This window comes from Acanthopagrus latus, chromosome 2 (genome assembly GCF_904848185.1).
Source record: "Acanthopagrus latus isolate v.2019 chromosome 2, fAcaLat1.1, whole genome shotgun sequence".
Taxonomy (NCBI): Eukaryota; Metazoa; Chordata; class Actinopteri; order Spariformes; family Sparidae; genus Acanthopagrus; species Acanthopagrus latus.
Genome location: NC_051040.1, coordinates 10,685,631 through 10,708,558, shown reverse-complemented (window position 1 = coordinate 10,708,558; position 22,928 = coordinate 10,685,631). Strand labels below are relative to the sequence as shown.

General features: G+C 42.4%; 3 protein-coding genes and 2 non-coding genes across 6 annotated transcripts; 1 reads left to right on the top strand and 4 right to left on the bottom strand.

Moving 5' to 3' along the window:
• Positions 1–863: 863 nt before the first annotated feature.
• Positions 864–5,658, bottom strand: zgc:112083 (uncharacterized protein LOC550461 homolog). 2 transcript variants are annotated; one of them, XM_037086427.1, is made up of 10 exons: positions 5,538–5,658; positions 4,886–5,076; positions 4,190–4,416; positions 3,987–4,098; positions 3,764–3,916; positions 3,601–3,675; positions 3,145–3,265; positions 2,688–2,826; positions 2,438–2,562; positions 864–2,306 (listed from the first exon to the last, which is right to left on the bottom strand). In XM_037086427.1, the coding sequence occupies exons 2-10, from the start codon at positions 5,034–5,036 to the stop codon at positions 1,874–1,876; spliced, it is 1,536 nt and encodes a 511-aa protein (XP_036942322.1). In that variant the 5' UTR covers positions 5,037–5,076; positions 5,538–5,658; the 3' UTR covers positions 864–1,873. The 2 variants fall into 2 exon arrangements, with proteins under 2 accessions (XP_036942322.1, XP_036942314.1); XM_037086419.1 differs by having other exon boundaries at positions 5,529–5,635.
• Positions 5,659–8,255: 2,597 nt separating this feature from the next.
• map6b (microtubule-associated protein 6b) lies at positions 8,256–16,504 on the bottom strand. The gene is made up of 3 exons (XM_037077263.1): positions 15,329–16,504; positions 13,150–13,363; positions 8,256–10,093 (listed from the first exon to the last, which is right to left on the bottom strand). Exons 1-3 carry the CDS (start codon positions 16,057–16,059, stop codon positions 9,881–9,883), a joined length of 1,158 nt encoding a protein of 385 aa, XP_036933158.1. The 5' UTR covers positions 16,060–16,504; the 3' UTR covers positions 8,256–9,880.
• Positions 16,505–17,078: 574 nt separating this feature from the next.
• Positions 17,079–21,937, bottom strand: thap12b (THAP domain containing 12b). The gene is made up of 5 exons (XM_037077252.1): positions 21,539–21,937; positions 20,532–20,652; positions 20,332–20,439; positions 20,197–20,233; positions 17,079–20,089 (listed from the first exon to the last, which is right to left on the bottom strand). Exons 1-5 carry the CDS (start codon positions 21,625–21,627, stop codon positions 18,201–18,203), a joined length of 2,244 nt encoding a protein of 747 aa, XP_036933147.1. The 5' UTR covers positions 21,628–21,937; the 3' UTR covers positions 17,079–18,200.
• Positions 21,938–22,461: 524 nt separating this feature from the next.
• On the top strand, positions 22,462–22,533 carry trnap-agg. Its single transcript has one exon. It is a non-coding gene; the product is annotated as a tRNA-Pro (tRNA).
• A 280-nt stretch (positions 22,534–22,813) lies between these two features.
• trnap-cgg lies at positions 22,814–22,885 on the bottom strand. The gene has a single exon. It is a non-coding gene; the product is annotated as a tRNA-Pro (tRNA).
• Between the last annotated feature and the right edge of the window lie 43 nt (positions 22,886–22,928).

The following is a 22,928-nucleotide window of genomic DNA, read 5'->3' as shown; positions in this document are numbered from 1 at the left end:
CAATGTATACATAGAAATGTAGTAAATCTTGCTGGCTTTCAGCTGATGGTCTTGTCTCAGATGTCGGACTCACACTTTTGGCTGTAGGAGCCCTGGAGAGACAAGAACTCCAGCAATTCCCCATAAGCAGCAATGTTACTTCTTGTTACTCACTGTATAAATATTTTGGCCATAATCATTTTGTTTCGCAGAAGTTTGGGAGGTGTTTTTTCGATGCAATTACATTTTTCCCCATTAATTCTTATGGAGAACTTTTCAACTTTGGTTCTGCTACTACCTCAGCATTCAGTTTTTGAAAAATTAAGCCTTTTCTGCAAAATCTTGACCATTCATTCTCATAGTTTTATGCATTTCAGGCAAGTATTTTCCAGTATTCCAGTATTTTCCCAAATTACTTCAGCTGTCTTTATTTTCATCATGATCTGTGGGATGTTTTCATTTTTAATCCAGTTTTCATCTTTTTTTTCTTTAACTGGCAGAAATGGGCTTCCATAGGTTTTAGTTACAGTGGCGCTTTGAGTGAAATGCTATCATCAGCATGCTAAAATGCTCACAATGACAATGCTGCGTGTTTAGCAGGTTTATTGTCTACTGTGTTTACCATCTTCGTTTAGCACATTAGCATGCTAACATTTGCCGATTAGCAATGAACACTGAGTACATTTGAGGTTGAAAGGAATGCCGTTTAGGTAATCTCGTCCTTCAACAAAATATGGGAAAAATTTTCAACCTGCTGGTGGTGCCTATCTAGGTACAGTACTTTATTACTCTCCACTATTGCTGACTGACCAATCAACTGACCTTGCAACATTAAAATCCCTACAGCCATGCCACAAGTCCTACCCAATAAACAAACAAGACAGTTTTACTTTTGTAGAAAAAAATGTATTTAAAATTTATAACAATAAAATTAAGCAACATTCAAGGCTGCAATAAAAAATAATGTCTTCTGAAGTCCTTCATCAGGCACCATCATGGAAAATATCACAGAAAATGGAACATGGTGTGTAAATCACAACATTTCACACATCTGGCTTTGTAGTGCTTGAACTTAACTATTGGTCAGAAACATGAACCTCTAAACGTTTCATACTGGAAGAAAAAAACAACCAACATCTGGCTTTTGTCTTCTGTTGGAAAGTGTACAATCAGCATTCATTCCCTGCTTAAATTACTCCACAGCATTTACAGGTCTTTTATCAGAGATCTATCTAGCTCCAACCAGCAGTGATGGAAATGTGACAACTGGATGGAGACGCAAATCTCTGCCCATTTTCCAGCTGGTTGCTACGATGCATGTTGGAGTTAGGAACGTTGGTGCGTCATTGTTTTTTTTTTATCCACCACGTTCTTGCTGCTTTCAAACATCATTCAGTCGGCACAGAGTTTGAAAGAGACTGAAGTCAAAGGCATTAAAAAGGCCTCCATGCTGCTTCCTACTGTATCCTGTTCTATGGCACATTTGTGTCGTCAAATGGGATACACCAGGAAAAGAAAAAAACAAGGTAAACCCGTCTATTAGCAATGGGAAAAAAGTGGATTGCCTATTTTCAGTAGTTGTACCCGCATTTTAAAAAATACCCAAATCTCAGTGCTGACTCTGCTGTAAAAATGTTTTACAGGCAGTCTCCTTATCGAGATACACTGCAAAGCTACGCTGAAGCATCGGAACTGCTAAAATGTTAGCGTGGTCTCTGGAACTGGTGAAGTGATCTCAGCGTAACACCGCTCCACAAACACTGGAGACCAGGAGAAGGCTTACATTAACGACAGTGCCGCAGTAGAGTACGCTGCAACAGGCAAACCAATTTAATCGCATACGAGCGACAAGAGAGCCTGCAATGGATGCATGGTGCAGTGCAGCATGGAGGAATCAAACCACGTCCATCCCGAGGCCCCTTGCAACCTCGGTTAGGGCCTGAACTGCTCCAGAAGTCCCACTAACATCACAGTCCTCCTGAGACAATCCTCCAGGCTCCTCCTCAATGTGAGGGATGGTGCTCATCACACAGTAAACAGGAGAGTCACTGCCTCTGGGGCTGGGCTGAGATGAAACATCCTCGCCTCCAGAGAGTTCTGAGGAGTATGAGGAGGAGGAGCTGGACGAGGGCGAGGACGATCCTGCGGGGGAGCTCCGGCCGCTCTCTGGTGTGATCTCAGCCCTCTTATTCCGACTGCTCGTTCTCTGACTTTTCCGAAGGTTCTGCGGCTTTTTGGCCATGTTCTTCATGATCTCCTTCGTGACCTCCACAGTCTCAAACCGCACCATGTTTACTTTGAGGAAGCCATCTACATCCTTCCTGTATCTGTGAAGAAAGTCACCATGCATTAAATATTGATTTGTACTTGTCTTATAATATCTTTATTTACACCCAAATGGATTTATGATTTAGTATAGAAACAGTTGTTTCAGTGGTGATTGGCTGTCATGACAAACCTAAAGCGGGAGTGTCCAGACGGCCACTTCAGCTCGTGCTTCTTGCGAAGGTGGAGTGTGAGAGTGTAACACCAGGAGAAGACCTTATCACAGAGATGGCATTTATATTTGGACTGCCCCCCGACCTGTAAAAAATATTATCTGATGTTGTTACCAACAAAAGCATCATCATCATAACTTTCACCAAGGTAAAAGGAGGTTGTGGTGATGATCTAAACAGGTAATACAATTTATGTTGGTGCGGACAAACCTCGTGCACCCTCTTGAAGTGGTGGCTCATAGTTTGGAATGTGTGACAGGAATAATCACAACCCTCCACTGTGCAGTGATACACGGTGCCCTCGTTGTGAACCTCTGTGTGCTTTTGTAGATCGCGCTGATTTTTAAATCTGTAAAAAAAAAAAAAAATAAATTCAACAAAAAAACATGATTTTATGATACTGATATGAGTCCAACACAAAATAAACTAGTTTATAAAATACCACTTAGACACAGGTAAAAGCCTAGTCACCCTTAAAAGCACATGAAAATGACTACAAAAATGTTTGGTAATCCAAAGGAAAAGGTTAAGATAAGGAGACTCCTCTATAAAGGCTGTATGTGTAAAGGCGAAAATGGTTTACGGATAAAATATTCCTCAGCCCCGATTTTGCCAATGTACAGATGTTGTCAACAGGATATCTAATCAGCAGTTTTTGAGGGTCTACCTCTTGTCACAGAAGTCACATGGGAAGGGCCGCTCATCACAGTGGCGGAACCTGATGTGGATCTTCAGAGCTGCCAAAGTGGTGCAGGTCATGTCACAGAAGGGACACTTCACCTGATTCACTGAGAGTAAAAGACAAGAAGACGAGAAATAATTAAACATACCGAGTGACAAATGGCTCATTAACAGCTGAGGCCATCAGTGATCCTACTTCTTGTTTGCAGATTACATTTAATTAGTGTTTTTTATTATTGCTGCATGTAAATTTGTCTAATCAATCCATAGAACAAAACATTGGAAATCAGACTAACTCTATGACAATATGATTAACATAATATCAAGATGATGAAGACGTTCACATGATATAACCCTATACTTGACATAACATTTCTGTAAATCAAATCATTTATATGAGAATGATTGGAAATGACTCCATTATCAAACAAAAATCGATTACCGTGCTGACGAACATGATCCCTTAAAAGTCTCTCGCTGGAAAAAGCTTTGCCACAGTGTTCACAAACCAGCGACTCTGTTCAAAGGAAACATGAATGTAACAAAGTCAGCATTATGATAGACCTTTAACACAGAAATTATGCAAACCGAAGAGTTCGTCTTACCGACTGGCTCAGCCTGCCTGTGAAGATGGTCAAACAGCTTTGTGTTGCTGGAGAACATGCTGCCACACGTGGGACAGGCTACGAGTCTCTCCTGTGTGTGGCTCCGCATGTGTTCTCTCAGACGATACCTGATCTTGAAGAATGCATCGCAGCCTGTAACAGAAACAGGAAATATAGATAGCAACATAACAAAGAACATCTTTGAGCTCATCATCAGTCATACCTGTCCAGTGGCAGAAGAGAGCCTGCTGTTGTTGTGGGAGAGACTGTGGCTCGGCACTTTCAACGTGATTGTCAACGTGTCGGTAGAACCACTCAGGATTGTTGAATGTACTCTGTGAAAAGAAAAAGAAATATTGCTTCTATAAAAATGCTCCCATAACTCATTTGATGACCAATGACTTAACTTCAAATAAAAATACCTACATCACAGTGCTCCCACTGGCAAACGTATCCATCTGATCCTTCGGGCACGAGGTTGTTGCTGTGGATGCCTTGGTTGCAGCTGGGCAGGTCAGGACGGGACTTGAGCAGCTGTGACCCAACGAACTTGAGCTTACCGTGATAGTTGTGGAAGTAAGCATGGACCTCCAGCTCTGCGAGGCTTCCCATGGACAAAAATTCACATCCATTCCAGAGACAAGCAAACTCATCTAAACAAAGAGAAGGAAGAGTTGTTGCAATGAAGAAAGGACAGCAGGTTTTACACAGCTTTTTTAAATGAAACTGATGCACTTTTCAAGCACATTGCCTTCAGCATCACATCTAAACTGTGACACTTTACAACTGCACCCTGCTTTTCATTACATATTCTCTAAATGAAACAACTCTCAGAAAAACTCCATTAAGAGGAACACTACGTAGTTTCATCTCTTAAACATCTCTTACTAAAAGTGCATCTGTGTGTCAAATTTAAAAATGAGATCCCACGATTAGCTACATATCAAAACCCCACATTTAACACTGGACATCTGAAGTTGTAGAGATTTCTGTGATTGTTTCCAAGACTGTTGTTTTCTAGTGTAAGGTCTCCAGTGCAAAAGAGATCTGGATCTCATTGAGATGAACAAGAATGACCTTGCCTAATTGCTTTCAGGAACATCTCCCAGCCTCCTCACTCACCCAGCTCCTCTAAGGCATCATTGTCTCCCAGGTAGTCCTTTAGATGCAGGGACATGTGATCACTCAGCTCCTCCATGGTGTGGCCCTTGAAGTCGCATGAATCCCACTCACAGGCCACCTCGAAATTGTCCAGTCTTTTCGTTGTCATCATAGTGGAGAGCAGTGTGTGCTGCTCACACAATCCAGACCACCTGCACATCAGCACATAAAGAAACAGACATTTTAACAGAGAGATGAAATAAACTATGAGCAAAAAATGCCTCAGCTAAGAAGCAGTTTCACTGAGTAGAACTTAAATGTTTAACCGACTTTAGCTCGGGTTAGCTGATTATCTATCACAGACTACTAGTCTATATTTCTGTCTAAAAGTTAAATGACCAACACAATATTTACAATCTTTTACGAACCAAGTAAACTAGCAAACATGTGTTTATATGTAGCTTAGTGTGTTGTGTTCATAGAAAAGTTAGTATTTTGGCTAACAGTCTAGCTCCCGCTGAACCTGTCAAACCTCTCTTTTTGTCCTAAACACCAAACGTTTATCAACATTGTTTTAACCGTTGAACATGATACACATATAATATTTAAACAGAGAAGCTGTACAGACACATTAATGTTTCAGACGCTTGGAAATGTTTCTTACGGGTCTTACTGTCACTAGCTGCAGCAGCTCTGTTATCTCTTCCCTCCTCTCAGCTTGTCTCGGTTTGTTTATTTCCGGTCAGTGAGAGCTCAAAGCGGAAGTCGTTCTTCTTCGTCTGTTATTTCAAAACACCGAGTGACAAGAGAAACATACCGCCACCTGCTGTACAGGAGTGCATCAACATGACACTGGAGTATGTAATACGTGTATTCAGGTTTTTTAGAGACAAATTTGAAACTCTGCCAACTGTTTTCATTCAGTAGGATAATATCAACTTGTTGTTATCATTAATAAATGGTGTGTATATATGTACACTGTAGAATCTGACAAATTGATCTTACTTTGAGGAAACTGATAACCTCAAATTACCAAGTAACGCAGACTTATAATTTTAAGTTGTTAAAAGTTTTTAGCTCATACAATTTAAATTTACTTAACTTAATGATTCTGTAGTAATCGGTTTCCTGACCTTTATAAAGTAAAGTCCATTTTTAAAATGTACAATGTAGATTTGTTAGACCTGTTATTAAAACATTCCTTGCATTGCTGAGTTCTGGAGAGAGAAACATAAGCTTACATAAAGACTTGAATATCTTAATTTATTTGGTTAATAGCTATTCCATCAACTATCTTTATGTTTATTTGTATTCATCTTAGACTTCTAATTTCAGGAAGGCCTGAGGAGGGAGCTGAGAGAAATGCCAAGATTGTGGTATGATGACATGGTTTACTCTATCAATTCAGTCGTTGGTTTTACATAGTGTTGTGATTTGTGTTATTTTGCTTGTTATATTTCCTTTTCATGTAGAAAACATTATCCATCCATCCACCCCAGCCTTGATGCAGACAGCAACACAACTGTCCCCACTGTGGCTTCCTGCAGCCTCCTTACTTTTGATCCTCAGTGCTATGGCAGCAGTGGTTCTTCACCACTAGAGGTCCTTATATGCTGACTATCAGCACCACACTGTACCATGTCTTGCCTGTCCAAAAAATATAATATTTTTATGAGGGTGCGTGCAAGTCTCACAATATTGTGCACTGATATCGACAATGCAGGTTATGAAAATAACCATTTATTTTGTTACGTACCTTTTTAATCCAGATATCGATCAGGCTGGCACGTTTTTTTTTGTCCAAGAACAGTTTGATCAGACTCATAAACTGGAAACTCCTCTGTGGCCTCTCACATGATATATAGGACACACATACAAAGGTAAACCTAAAGGCAATTTTTATGGTTACAAGTGTAATCTTTGTGTTATATGACAGATCCAACGAGACAGAAATGGAAACGTAGTACATTTCACACAAAGTCGAAGGGTATGAGATCTCTCTTCTTCCCTTTCAACACAACATAATAAGCTTTGTAGGTGAGACTGTTATCAGCCAGACAAGTCTTTTAGAGAAGGGACAGCGCTTCGGCAGCTCCAGAGCCATCGCTGATCTGTTATTCAATATTTCATGCTGCTCTGCAAACATAAGGGCCCATAACAACTGAATTATTCATGCAGTTTTATGTCAGGATGACTGATTCACAGGAAAATTACCACCAGCATCCAAAAGCAAAAGCAAGTGTCTGAACTAAAAAATGAACAAATAATGTTTTCCCTCTCCGTGTGACCTTTGCTTCATTTTGTATGAATGTTTGGTTTTGAGATGAGGCCATTTTGCATCTCTTAGTTTTGATCCCTGAACTGTGAAAAAAAAACAAGGAGTGAGCAATGCACCGATGACATCTCACATTAAGAGAAACATGCTGTAAAGGGCTCCAAATGTGTGCTGACTTTTTTTAGGATTGAAACATTCAGGGCACAACATGCACACTCCCTGTAACACTCCCATTCATACTGCACTTAGTTTGACCTCCAGGGGAGCTGTGGGGGCAGAATCCAGGCCTGGAAAATAACTTCCCAGACTTCACTAAGAATATAATAGATTTGTTACAAACCAGCAAAGATAAAAAAAAAAAAAAAAAAGTAATTCAGTTTGCTTGACTACTGTAATCTAGAGCCAAATTTGCTTGGACACAATTTCCATATAGTTTCCAATCCAATTTTGTAATGCTTTTTATGTCTAAGCAGATACATGCATCTATCTGCTTAGACACGTGTCCATTTATCTTTCAAAATGACACCATCACAGTGAGCATGATGCTGCATTTGTATCTACACCCATGACTGTAGTAGCTACTGTTAGCATGTTAGCTGGATGGCCAGGTGAATGCAGGTGTTTACACCAGTCACACAGGAGCTTCAGACATCTGGGAGAAAGATATATTCAGGCCCGGGGCTAGCTGGTTAGCACGCTAACTTCAGTAGATATCTCATCGCCAGATCATGAATGTCTGTTCATGATTTTAATGTATGAATGTTTTAAGCTTAAATTCACACGTGTTGCACCCTTAAGTATCAGCTCAGGTTGTGGTGATGCAAAGGAATGTAAGTGGAAGATTAGGACATAATATGGAAGCATATTGCTGCCAAGTCAGAAAAGGATATTTTAATATTACTAAGAAGTACAAGTGTTATCTCACTGTTTACAAGAGAGAGAATGTATCGAATAAAGGTAAATTACTTCTTCTTTCTGTGGTAGTCAAATGTTCTTACATGAACCAAAAATCAAATAAAATACAAATTCTCATTTAACCTTTTTGTTTTGTTTTATTTTTGAGTGACGTATGAAACGTATGAAACACACAGGATACAATAAGTCACGACACGAAGATTCTGTATCATCATTTTAATCGGAGTTCATTCGGAGCAAGCTGAGAGTACAAGCACAATTTCACAACATGTCTGCAGCGGTATGACACTGTCATATCATCATTTCACTCCGGTCTGACAACACACACACACACAGTCCAAACCAGACGAGAGATATAGCACCAGGGTGTCGGAGTGCATAGCAGCACGTCTGGTGGTTGGGTCAGACTTGATGCTATAGCAGGCAGCAGGCTGTAGAGGTCAGACAAGGAAAAGTCGCTCTCACACTCACACATACACACACTGAAGCTGAAACTGGAAGCAGACTCACGGTGGGTATTAGTGCTCGACTCGGGCCCTCGCGCTCTGCAGCCATGTTGGCGCTGAAGGGCATCACGGTGCATGACTGAGTTCACAACCAGAGAGGGAAGGGTGTGTGATGGCATTTTCAGTAGAAACATGTCACACTCACATTGAGCAGAGGTGATTTGCGCCTCTTTTTTTTTTTTTCTTCAGACAGCAGCATTTTTTTTTAAAGAGCTGAACTACAAGTCCTGGCCCATTCCTTGTCCTTCAACACCTGGAGAGATCAGAGCCAGGTCTTCTTTTTTACAGGCCTGTGTGCATCTTTTGTTTTAGTGTTACAGCGTCACAGCTCAGAGGGAGAGGATGGAGCACAATGTCACAAAACACTGAGTCATCGCTGAACTGCAGTATTCCTGGTAAATCAAAGGATCTCCATTTAGATTTGCAAGAAACATGTTTGTGGGTGAAACCATATTGCTGGTGTGTTTTATTTCAGAGCTTTAACAGCCACTAGACTATGATTTTTTTGTTACTGTATGTACTTTTTTCGGTGTGACCAGAATCTATTTTCTACGCATGCATTATATTTCGAAAAAGGTTCTCGCCCCAATACATTTATCTTTATAATGGCTCGATTTACAAGCTAAAATGTGACAGTGACAATATTAGTCTGCTAAAATGTTGCTACTCAACTGAAAAACAGGGGTCCTGCATGCAAGCCGTAGCAATTATATTACAGTTCATTTGGTTCCTTAGCAACCAAACTGATGAAACCAGATATCATCCAGAACAATGAAATGAAAACCAGGACCATACAGCGGAGGCACTGTAACTAGGAAACGCAACCGTAAAACAGATTTTGTACTTTCACAAAACCTCTCAGAGAAAAAGCACCCCCCCCCTCGACATTTGTTTTTCTACAATCATTTTAATATTGATCTGAATTGTCATCCATTCAGACGAAGGTAAAAATGCCCTTTCATACACGCATATGTGTACTGATGGCTTTTTTTTTCTTTTTTCCATTATAGCTCGATGCCAAACAGAACTCATATAAATAATGTGCAAATTATGTGCTCAATAATATAAAGCGGTTCAGTGCACCAAAACACAAGGAATCACATCACACTGTACTTTCACACACCGACACACACACACACTCGCACACACACGCACAGTGGAATCATTTGCATTAGTCTAAAAGCTCAACATTGGTGCCCATTCAGAGGTGAACGATATATGACAGGATGGCAAAAACAACAGGAAAAGAAACCAAAGGGAAGAAGTTTGCCTCATTCGTCAAGTCGCCTTTGGTCGAAGGGTGCAGACGTGAACTACTTTTCAGTGCTTAGCTTCGGCCAGTCTGTTGCTGATCTCTTTGCTCTTCTTTGTGGCGACGACTCCGCCCGGTTTGGGTTCTGCGGCGCCCGAAGACGGCTTCTTCTTGGCTGACTGGGAGCTGGCAATCTGCTTCTCTTTAGTTTTTTTCACCATCTTCCCTGTTGTTGTTGTCGGCGTCTTTTTTGGTTTGGTGCGAGACACTGGTTTATCCACCTGGAAGAGAAGAGAGGTGAAAGTACTGAGACTGAATTCACAAAAACACAAGTCAGTGAGGCTTAGATTGACGTTCAAGCAATAGTTTGATATCCTGGGAAGTGGACATATTTGCTTTCTTGCAATTTTCATGTTTGTCAGTAAAATATGAAAGCTACAGCCAGCAGTCTGTTAGCTTAGCATAAAGACTGGAAACAGTGAGAAACAGCTCGCTCCATCCCTTCTAGAGGGGAAAAAAGTGTTTTATGGGGAAGTACTTCCTGGCTGGGAGCAGTGACTTCTTGGAGCCTTCACATGACAGCAAGACTTCAGAAATTTAAATATTTAAGATAATCAGCTGCTGGCGTTAACTTCATATTGAACAACATGTATCAATCGTAACATCAAACTCTCTGCAAAAAAGCAAATAGGCACATTTCAAAAGTGTGTCAAACTATTCCTTTAGATGTTTGCTTAATTCATGGAGGCTTTAAATCATGTCAAGGTCCTCTCTTAACATGCAATACGTACCTTTTTTTCTCCTGTTACTTAATATAATGACAGGCAAATGACACCATAAGATTTCGGTGATATTTGCTTTATGTGGTTAGTGCAATGAAGAGAAAAGAAAAAAAGACACAGCACAAAAGGTGTATTTGTGCCTTTCCTTTTATAGAACAGTGGGTCGTGCATTTTTTCTATAAAAATCAACTTCAAAGAACGCATAACATACATGGTTTACATTAGTACATGATGTTAGTCCTACGCCTTAAATAATTAAACGTTTTCCAACCATAAACACTGGGGCAAAACCTATATGTTTGTAAAGCAGACATGTGACTGGATGATTGCTGATAGAAATTCCATTACTGACTGGGACAATGTTGGTGATCGTTCTGCACAACAATTAAAGACTTCTTGATGAGTCCTCAAACATTCAAGTTGTATAAATGAATTAGTGCACAGCAAAAAGCTGCAAACATGCTCAACTTTTGCTGAATAAATAAACCTTAAAAACATGTATATTGTAAGGGATGACAAATGTTTGTGGGAGAAAAAAGGCTGTTTCTGACAGTAAACATGGAGGGCTCTATTTCTGTGAGTAAAAGGACTGTGGTGCAAAGTAAGGTAGCCTGGTTAAAATGAGGAGGGATATTTGTAGAAGGGGACTGTGTTATTCATGACCATTGAAATGATAAAAGTGCAATCGAATCTATACGATTCGATTCAACCCATATTAATTTGACTCGAAGAATGTGATAAGCGTAAAGGATCACATCATTTGCAAACAAGTGTTCCCAAGTCCTGATAGCCAAGGCGTTCTAGACCACCTGCTGCTACCACCGGCACACACTCCGCTGTGCCTCTCCACCCACTTGTATGCAGTCAAAATGATGGTGAACCAATTGTCTGCAGACATGTAAAAAACAATTTTGAATTTGCCTCTTGTAATTTGCACCATGCCTCATCACCAAAATAGAGCTCCAAACAGCACATAACTGTTTAAATGTAAACTAATCAAATGTGAAAAAGAGGGTTTATCTTCTTGGCTTTCGCTGATGCAACGAATCCATCTCTTTAGTTTTGATTCTTGGTAATATCATCTCAGATTCTTTGTTTCTTCCATTTATCAATGAATCCACCCTCCTGCGTAAACCCACAGAATATGGACAGTTTTTTTTTTAAACCACTAAGCTGCGTAAAGAGTGGTGGGTGGTGCAGGCTGAGAGGTGGGCAAACAGTGAAGATGTGGCAGATACTTTTTGCAGGATTGCATCTGGCAGCTGGGTGATACATGTGACTGTGGCGCGTACTGGCCAAGGCGCATACTGTGTGTGTGTGTGTTTGTGTGTGTGTTTATGTGTGTGTGTGTGTGTACAGTATGCACGTTTGCGTCTGATCATTTTGAGGTCAGCCTCCATGCCTTCTAGAAGAAACAGAGAACACACCTGACTACAGCAGATTAAGAACAGAGCTGCTCTCAGTCTCTGAGACGTCCTACAAGAATGAGAGAGGGAGTGGCCATATGAACACACTACTGTAGACACAAGATTAACCATTTTCCTGTATGAGCTGTCGCTAACATGCACACAACAAACCATGTTAAAAATATCTTCAAATAAAGGATAATCCAAAGTTGGGATACAAGTGTAACATTTCAAAATTATGCAATAAATATTCTATATATGTTGGTATGTTAAATTTGCACATCATAAAGTTGCCAGAATAATGTTGGCATTGTAACTTTCTGCAAACCACAGTACTGGATACTTGCCTGGCGAGACACCGCTGGGTATTTTTAGCTAGGCAAGACATCACTGCTCAAAACAGCTGTGAGAGTCCACTGCTCAAGACCACTGTCGAGCGAGAGACCACCGTTCAAGACAGAGCTTCGATATTTGTAAGCGCGAAACCACCTGAAATCTTAAGGTGGGCGAGAGAAAATGGCCTCTCAACATTTAGAAGTGTGAAACCACTGGATGTTTTTAGCTTGGCCCTTAGTTCAGCTTTGTCACAACATAATTTGCAGATTGAACATCAAGAAATGTAACATTTCAATATATCTGTGGTTTGCGGAAATGTCCATTTAACAACATTTATTTGGGCAATCAGGTCATTACTGTTTGTTTAGTAAAAATGTACAAAGACTCACTATTTAAACATTTTACAGACTGATTCACCTGCATGATGGACTGATATCACAATGTATTTTTGATTGGTGTTTGCTGTGTGATTTAAGAAAATCTTAAAATTTAAAAATGAAGCCGTATTTTTCAGTGTGTTCAATAAATCAGAGAAACAAATCACCTGCCATCAGGCCACAACAATGGATGGCATGTGAAATAAAAAAAAACATTTATGCAGGAGAGGGTCCGGTGAGTAACAGCTCAATTTCAAAGCAAAGTCAAATTGACAAACAGTGTGTTAATCACAAAGCACTAAACCTTGGCTATAACAGGGCTAATTAAGTTTTAGACACGGCTATGATTCACTGTTCTTAAAGGAATCTCATGGTGGTAGCAGTATAGTTCACAGACCTGCGCTAACATTAATGGATCTGTGTGTTGACCTCTCACCTTGGCAGGCTCCTTGCCGGGCTCGCTGTACAGGCTGCGTATCCTCCTGCGCTCCACCACCTTGTTGTCGGTGGGGTTGACCTTGACCTGCTCCCCCTTGTATGTGGCGCTGTAACTGGTTTCCAGGCTGGTCTCCTCCGCCGGGGGTTTATACTGAGATGGAGCCTTGATGGGCTTCACTGGTTTCACATCCTTATACGCCTTGAACTCAGTTCTAGGAAAAAGCGAACACAAAGGGATTGTGCGGCTGCAGTTTAGGATTACTTTTATTACCACTTCACCTGGAAATTTCGTAACAATGTAATCCCAGTTATGATCTGACACATCATATGACACATATCATGAGCCAACCAGTTTGACAGTGCGATAAAAAATCACAAGTTGACAAGTTTTGCTAGTTATGTTTTGTCTCATGTTATATGTCATATGCACATCAATAGCAGCAGGGCTCTGAGTGCAGTTTAATATAATCTGTTGTCCACTTACAAACCTGGAAAGACTAAATTGAACCAGACATGTATGGACAGTAAGAGACACTGTTTTTTTTTTTTCTCTCATTTATAATGTCTCATGTTGACTGTAGCTCAGCATCAGACAATGCAGAGCTGCCAGTTTCTTGCTGAGTGCATGATTTATATCACAGGATCCTGTTGGCCTATTAATTTCTCCATATTGGCTAAATGTTATTTTTAGCACTGATGTCAAAATTCGATCTTTTAGATTTGCTTCCCAAGCTCTGTGAGCTTCGACATGGCAGCATGGAGTGTTTTTAAAGTCACTTATGATGGATTAAGAGGAGGTAACACTCTTCCTGGTGTTAAACATTAAATTAGACATATTCGACTCTGCTTTTCTGGTTCATAATTTTGTTTTGGGTGACAACTAGAATAGGTTTAGATGCTTTAGTGCTCCAAAAACACATCAATTGTCTCATACTGCCAGTGCTGCAGCTCTGATACACTTTGTTTTAGCTAATGTTTTTATAAGGCCACGCCTCCTGAATACCCAGTCTGCTCTGATTGGTCAGCTGACACACGTCTGACTCAACAGCACTATTAAAATAAAAGAGAAACTGTGTTAAATTGATTCTTACATGCCAAACAACAACAAAAAAAATCATTTTATAAATGTGTGACATGGTGACAGAGTGTGATGTCACAAGGTCACAGCTTAAAGGTGAGGCGTTTCAGGAGCAGCGTTTCCTGTGGGAGAGAGGAGTTTCTCTTGGTGTGGACTTTGACCTTTCTAACTTTCAAGATCTTTTACATGCACAAAAACAAATATAAACTGCTGAAGGACAGGAAAAAAAAATGAAAACGATTTTTATATATCGAAATGCAGTGTTTAATCAATTTTGTTTTGTTTCTTATTAGTAGAAATAAAACATAATTTTCTATTAACAATTACTTGCTTGCCTAAATGTAACAAAGAAGCTTGTTTTCTTATCAAACATATAAGAGTCTTGTTCAAAGATAAAGGCCATGAACATCTCTTATTTGTTTCATGTCTGGGTTTTTTCTTCTGTAAAACTTGCTCATATTATTTATCCCACATTTCATTAAGTATGTCATAAAAATGTGGTTTCATTGCATATAAATTAGGTTAAACATTAAATTTATGTCGGTCTTGTTCATCTGGAATAGGTTTATCTCTAAAAAAATTTAAAAAAATAGAGAATAATTAGGGCACTGGTACACTATATGTCAACTAGAATATTTCATGAAGAAGCCAGTGAGTCTTGTTAACTGGCATGCATTATGCATCCTTAATCCAATTCGGAGGAAGCCTGTGCAGAGACACACGCACGCCAAGACACATGATTACACTGAGACCCTTTTTACTGGCTGTACTCATTCATGGCCTGCTGCATTGATTCAGTAGTACTCTTAGGGAGGATAAAGCAGAAAATCAATAATGCAGCCTTCATCTGTTTGCTTTGGAAATCACTGGAGATTGTAACCAGAGACATCAAATATCCTCTGATGATTGTCTAAATGGTATCACTGGACAGAGCAGGGTGGCACGTAAGAGTTCAGGTGTTGTGTAACAGAGGGCACTTGAATGCAGCACTGACGAGAATTATAAAAGTCACAGAACTTTTATTCCAGTGGTCTTAGAATAAATGAACACGTGTCTCCCTCCCCTGCTGCTGCTGCTGCAGGACGCGTCCCTCTCTTACCTGTAGCTGCTGGAAGTCGACATCACCTCCTTTATCTGTCTGTTCAGCGCGTCTGCAGCTGCTCTGCCTTTCCTCTGCTCGGCGCTCCCATCTGCGCCCAGCTGCGCCTCCGACTTCTCACCCGCTTTCCTCTCCGCCGACTTTTCCCTCTTCACGCTCTTCTTCGCCACCTCCTTGGTCTCCTTCTCCTGCAGCTTCTCCTCGATCTCGCTCTTCTCCACGCCGCTCTCGGCCTCGGCGGCAGCGTGCTCCAGCTTGCCGCCGCCCGCGCTGCGCTCCGGCCCGCCGGTGGGGCTCGGTTTGGGGATCCAGGGGTGGTCGTGCTTCTTCGGTATAGGCCAGGGCTTGTAGTCCTTCTGATACTGAGTTTCGTTGTTGAACGGGGCCGCGGAGCGCTGGTACTCGTTCCTGGGCTTGCAGCTGGGCTCGGGGCGCACTCTCCACGCCTTGAAGTCTTGGCGCATGACGGACGCATTAGAGCCATCTTTGCCCGCTGCGGCACCCGTCGCGGGCGGTGCCTTCCCTGCCTCCTGCTCGCCGGGATGCGGCTGGGTTTCTATGGCGATGGCGCCGGCCCTCTTCTGCCTGGGCTGCGGGTGATGCGGGAGATGCTGCACGTCGGCCACATCCGAGTATTTGGTGAAAACCAAAGGCACCGCGATGTCCGCTTTGTCCAGCTCGGTCCAGAAGCGGTTGATGCAGCAAGCGCGCGTAATGCAGGGCCATGCCATGACGGCAGGGTAGCGGGATGCTGCGAGGGTAGGAAAGGTGCACAGAAAGACCAGACAAACGTGCTAATAAGCGTCCTACTCACGACTCGAAGACTTGCGAGCGCTCCTCGCCTTGTACCCTCTGAGTTTCTGCCCAGTCAGGGTTATTCCTCCTTCTTGCTTTTATGCAATATCTCACCAGTCATTTGCCCGTGAGACTACAAGGAAGTAGAGCCCCCACGCCTCCCCCCGCTTCTCTTCTCCTCTCCGCAGGCTATTTGTTCTCCTCACTGGAAGTTTACGCGGACTTCGGGCATTCGCCGTGGAGCGCACATTGCCGTCTGGTTTGCGCATCAAAGCGACCCCACCCACATTTGTGTGATGCTGGGTGATGCCCGGGGTCTGCACCGCGAGTTGCGCACGGTGAACTATCACCTGAGCTCGTCACCGTCTGGCCAGCAGAGGAGGGAGGAGACACGGTTAACCCCTGCGCCGCCACGGCCGAGAGGACAGAGGACACCCAGGTTCACAGCGCAGAGGATGGAGCAGCAGGCCTGCTGTTGTTGCATGTGGGGAGGAAATGGCCGAGGGTGTTGCAGGAAACACACATGAAATAGAGTTACAAACAAAAGGTTTTATTACACTAAACTGTAAACAGGTTTTGAAGGTGTGTGTAAAATGTCACAATAAAACATTGGCAAGAAAGAAGAGGAACAGTCTTGGCATAAATAATGATCACAATTTAACAGGACACGAGGCAAACACGCTACACATCAGGATTTGTATTGTCATCTGGAAAGAAGAAGAAGAAGAAGAAGAAGAAGAAGAAGAAGAAGAAGAAGAAGAAGAAGAAGAAGAAGTGCATCACAAGCTTTTTTTTTTTTCTTATTCTAAAAAAAACCAAAAACAAACATGGCCTCCCAGTGAGTGCGATCCAGGCGTGCTGCTGCTGATGTCGGTGTAACTGCTCCCTCTTGTGCTGCTCCTGCCTCACAGTCGGCGGAGAGGGATCGAGATCCAACTCTGCCTTCACGTTTAAAATCAAAGATGACAGTAAAAGAGGCGTTTATGGCCGTCAGAGAATACTACACTGAACACAAATGAAAACGAAGGAATATAAAATGTTACAAAATACTTACAGGGGAGATTCATTTTATCAGAAAACAGCCTGACAAAGAATCAGAACTTTGTATTTACAGATTATGCTCTCGACATTGGTTTACATCTCTGGACATTCTGCAGTGATGCAATTTCTATTGAGTCTCCATGAGGTATTAAGTATCTGTCTTAATGTTTTTCTTCCTTCACTCACTTATTAACAACATGCCAGATTGAGCTGTCATGCTTTTGAATCAGGGCTGCACAATGTTTAGCTTCAGCATCGACATCACCGTGTCAAGCGAGACAATCTGACTCAAACGCGTCACGCTGCAACTCTCACTGCTCGATACAAAAGCAAAACTTGCACAGTTCTCATTTCCAATGACTAATCAACAGGAGACATTACCATTTAGTCCGATTTAAGAGTTTTTGGATCAATGGGGAGTGTGTTGCATGTGAGTGACATGCAAGCCACCGTTCACAATCATTCTTGATCAATTTATACAAAAAACTGGTCCTAAGTTGGTCGTTTGGACAAAATGTACTCCCCTTCCAAAGACCCCAATCATTCTAGAAATATTATGTCTAACAGGGCTGCATGATTAATCGCAAAACGAACTGAAAGTAAAATATCCCAAATCTCGAGAAACTGCAATGTTTGGATACAGTTAAATGAACTGTGGTGCTGCAGAGATGTCCTCGTCTACAGATCTTGTTGTAAGAAGACATGTTGGTTTAGTGCAGAGCCAAATAAATGTCTCATTATTATGAAAGTATTATTTTTATCTGTCCCACCAAACGTGCTTTTCGATATCGCAATATGTATTGACAAAGAACCAAACCATGGCAATATCTTTTTTTTTTTTCCACCAAATCAACCTCGAGGAGAGAGTACAAATGACATCCATTACTTTCTTTACATCAGCATTAAAATGATTAGTCCTTGTATCCAGGTATCGAAAGCATAAATGAGTGACTAACGGTGGATGTGTTAATGTCTGACATCGTATCCGCTTCTTTCATTTTGTTCCAGATCGGCGATGCTTAGCGTCAGTGTCAGATCACTTCATCACCTCCTCCTCAGCTTCAGGATCAGGATCGTCCTCTGGATACAGTCTGCAGTATTTGTCCACCATGACGTCCAAGTCGTGTTTCACGTGAGTGTTAATGTTGAGCATGGCGAGGCTTTTGTTCCACAGCTTGGTGGACGTGCGGTCAAGATACGCCTGCAGTCGCTCGCTCGCCGTTTCACTTTTGTTCTCCTCTAACTTCAGCACCGGCAGCGTGGAGAGCACCTTGAGGAAGGAGTTCACGTTCGGGAAGAACTTGACGTCCGGCAGCTGGAGGGTTTCGTGGATGGTGGTGGGCAGACGCACCTCTTTGCCTCTGTGCTTCCACTTGATCCTCCAGCAGTGAAGCTCCGCCGCGAGCGTGTCAGGGCTGGGGAGGTCGTTGCGGTAGACGTCGGCGTAGTTTTCCTCGGTGGTGTTGAACTTCATTTGGCCCATGACGGCTGGGACGAGTGACAGGCACTTGAGAGCTTTGAGGTTGGACTCAGAGAACATGTCCTCCACCTCCTGCATGACACCATGGATAACAGGGACCGTCACATACTCCTTAAAGTACGCCTCTGCTTGGATTTCGCCCACATCTGCTGCGCGCTGTTTACGGAGAAACAGCCTCGGAATCGTCACGGGAATCTCCATAACGTTGGCCACATTCACCGCCTCCTCGTACCAGAACTCATGGTAGACATCGATGTTGTCATTGACTTCGTTGAGTGAGTGCAGGACAGCGGTTAGACTGTTGGCGGCAAAAAAAACATCGAGCGTTTCCCCTTGGAGATTCCTCCCGAAGGCTCTGGTGAATACGAGAACGTTCTTTAAGATGACGACTGTGACAATGACTTCAAAGTCAGCGAGAGTTTCTGCGATTGAATACGCGTCCGCAGTGGTCGCCTCAGCAAATTTCCCATCAGCGTTCTCCCGTATGTTGTCCATGCACAGCAGCAGGGGCGGCAACATATCGAGCAGCACGTCAAAGACATTGTGCTGCTCTGTCCATCCCGGACCGCAGGCTTGTTTCAGAACACTTCCCTTCTCTTCATTCTTCTGGAAGTGAGCAAAGATAGCCGTCTCCAGCTCGTCCTGAGTGAGCGGGGTTCTGAAGAAAGCACCGATCCTCCTCAGAGTCTCCATGACCACCTGGACGTTGGGAAAAGGCAGATTGTTGGCCAGGTGGATGTTAAGCGCCATGTGAGAGCACGACATGTGCAATGCCAGGGGATACTTCTCCATCAGGAGTACTGCCACAGCTTTCATCTTGGTGGTGGTAGTGCCGGTGGCCTTGTGGGCCTGACCACGACAGTCCTCCATGCTGAGCCCCCAACGGTCGGTCAGCTGGGCCTCCAGCCTCTCCACCAGTGCAGTCTCGTCACCATCAAACAGCAAGAAGTCCACAAACTCCTCTCGAAGGGTGTTCTGCTGATTCACGAAGCGTAAAAATAGAGGCAGGTGTTTCTCACCGGCAAATTCAACAAGGTCACCCGTCACTAAGGAGAAGAAGCGACTCTCCCTCACCTCCATCAGGATCTCCTCCCTCACCGTGTTCTCGCAGATGTCCAGGAGCTGGCTCTGCTGGGTGGCAGAGCAGTATTCTGTGTTCACAGCTGTCGCCTCAAACCGCTTCTTCAAGGCTTCATCTCCGGCATTCATGCGGTAATCCAGAAGGGCCTGGAAGTTGTTGGACATGCGTTCAACCTCAGACGTTTTTTCAGCCATGAATGGGATGCTCTGTTTTCCTAACATGACCAAAACCTCAAACAACGACCTTAGGTATTCACGAAACGCCCTCTCCTCTGTGGACAGCTGAGGTTCATCGTCATTGGTGCTTGTGCTGTCCTCAGCCGCTGCGTCTTTTTTGCAGTTAAGCTGCTCAATAGAGGAAGCCACTGAGGGAGAAAATCAAGAAAGAAAGCGTGATCACGTTAAGTTAAATGATACTGAACATGCAAATATCTAACATTTATGACCAAAATGAAATCTTGTGTTTACTTACATCTCCTTTCTTTAATCTTCTTTAAGTCTTCTTCAGTCTGAGATTAAAAAAAAAAAGATAACCAGGCAACAGTTTGTCAGACTATTACACTTAAAATGTGGGCTTGATCAATTAGCTAATAAACATTTTTCTCACCAGTTCTTTAATCCTCTTGCGATGTCTCGTATGAGGATTTTTCAGATGGCTCGTCAGGTCAAATATAGTTGGAATAGCTGTATCCTTCAATACAGTCCTATAGGGACTCTGAAAAACAAGAATTTCATATAGGCCATTTTTGGAAAATAAATGGAAACATGCTGAACTGGCTGCTGGCTCGAGTCGTGTGGAATACTCACTGTTTTGCACACCATAGCTGGGTCAAAGTGTTTGGCACATAATCTGTAGTGCTTGTTCAACTGGTCTGCTGTTTTGGCCTCTAGATCTGCCCTGCGGCAGTTCTCTACCCAGATTCTGCATCTGGAAAAGGAACCAGAAGTGTTATTTTGTTGACACAGAAACCGTATCTGTATAAACTTCAGTGCATCATGTTTATATAGATCAAATGACAAGTCAAAATAATGAAGAGCTGATCACAGCTATGGAGACAAATGTCACATTGAGGCGGGGAATGGTTTTTGCACCGGCTTAGTGATACATTGTTAATAACATATGTCATGCTTTAATGTTTAATATTAAAATATGAAAATGGTCATTGTGTTCAATCTGCAGTGTGCATTGCTTAGACTACAACAAATGAAAACAATAAGTGCTCATTAACAAGATGTCTAAGTTTCCCACAAAGCTGACCTAAACTCATTCTACCACATAGTAAGATAATCTTAAGGGGAAGTATGTCGTTTTGGAGCAATATTCACAATATTAGGGAGGTTCAAATACAAGAAAAGTGAATAAACAAGCTGTTCTCTGAGGAAAATAAGGTCCCAAGAACACTGTTTGCAGCTAGAAAGGTGGCAGTATGAAAATGTATTGTCCTTTAAGGTCAGAGAGTGTTTGTTTATTTAGTTTGTTTGGGCATCACAGGGACATAACTATCTGATAAATCAATAAAGTTCTTTCTCTTCTGATTAAAATGTCTTCTCTACAACTACGTAGTGCAATTTTAACCCTAATGTACCACATAAACACTCATTTTGAAACAGACGTATGTGACTTGGCATATACATCTACTGCTAAATAACAAAGAAGTCATTTGCTTCAGTTTGTTTGTACATTGGTATTGGATAATGAAAGACACTCCTGCTATGGTTCGTAGCCAACCTACCAAAAGCTAACGTTGTGGTTTCAGAACAGAAGTGAGACTGGTTAAATAGTAGTCCCATTAAATTGGTCAACGATGCCTTACCTCTCTGGGTCCCGTGGAAACCGAAAAAAAGCCAAATCTGACTGTGTGCTCTTCCGTGTACAGTTTGGGGCCGCGCAAAAATTCGGCATGCTTCAGGCTAGGTGGTTAGCTTAGCTAACTTTCCCGACTACTACCATCTGCTGACTTTATCGCTGTCGCTAACGAGCTTGGTGGACGCAGATGCCTTTTAACACAGACGGACAACTTCTATGACCTCAAACTGTGTCCGGTAAGCGTTTTCCGTCAACGACTATCAAACAGCGCCGACTTGATATACGACACATTCAAATCGGTTGAATTTAGAGTTGATCGTTTTGCAGGACGATGTCCCGCCCACACGGTACCTGATTGGACAAACCTGAACTACGAGGGGTTACTATTGGTTGTTCGTGTGACACTATTAGACCTATCGACCAATTACAAGACAGCCAAACGAGTTCTTTCTTCTTCTTCTTCTTCTTCTGCGTTCTCTTCTTCTTCTATGCTACACTACTGCCACCAACCGGCTGCTTGTTAACTTACTACATGAGGGGAGCTAGGCTAGCTAGATATAAGGGTAAGAACGGGTAGATTGACATTGTATTTACTTCACTGGTTGATTCACACTCGTTGTCATGCGATTAAGCCTTTTTGATGAAGCAAATTAACTGTCTGTATGTAGAAAAAGCGGGTGGCTAGCTATTCGGAAAAATAATAATCGGTAGCTAACGTTATTATGCACTTCCACCCGTCCGTCTTGCTGGTCCCCTTCGGTCAGTAGCTACTTGACAACATGACTATGAATGCGTTCATTCCAGTAAGTGCTGTCGTTGCAAACGCCTATTTTTAAGATGAATTAATGGAAGAAAGCGCGATGAAACGATGATGTAGCTGTACCTCGTCTAGTTGGAAAAAGCGGCGGACAAGCCAATTGCTTGTCATCTGGCTCGTTGGTCTAGGGGTATGATTCTCGCTTAGGGTGCGAGAGGTCCCGGGTTCAAATCCCGGACGAGCCCTCGATGTTTTTTTTTTTACTATTTGATCCGGATAAGTTGCGGAAACGTCACATTAACTGACAGACCTCATCTTTGGACAAACCACTCGACATGACATGAACCAACATCTGAAAACCTTCTCGACATCATAACAGAGGCATACACATAAAGGCACTGAAAGGGAAAAACAGTGTCATCATATAATTTGAAAGTGCGTCAAATACTCCATTTACAGACAATGTATTTATGAGTCTATGTCAGCCAGCATTTTACAGATTTCTTACCGTCGGGAAAAGGTACAGGGCTCGTCCGGGATTTGAACCCGGGACCTCTCGCACCCGAAGCGAGAATCATACCCCTAGACCAACGAGCCAGACCGCTTACTCGGGGCGCCTCTCAGTTTATAAAGTTCAATC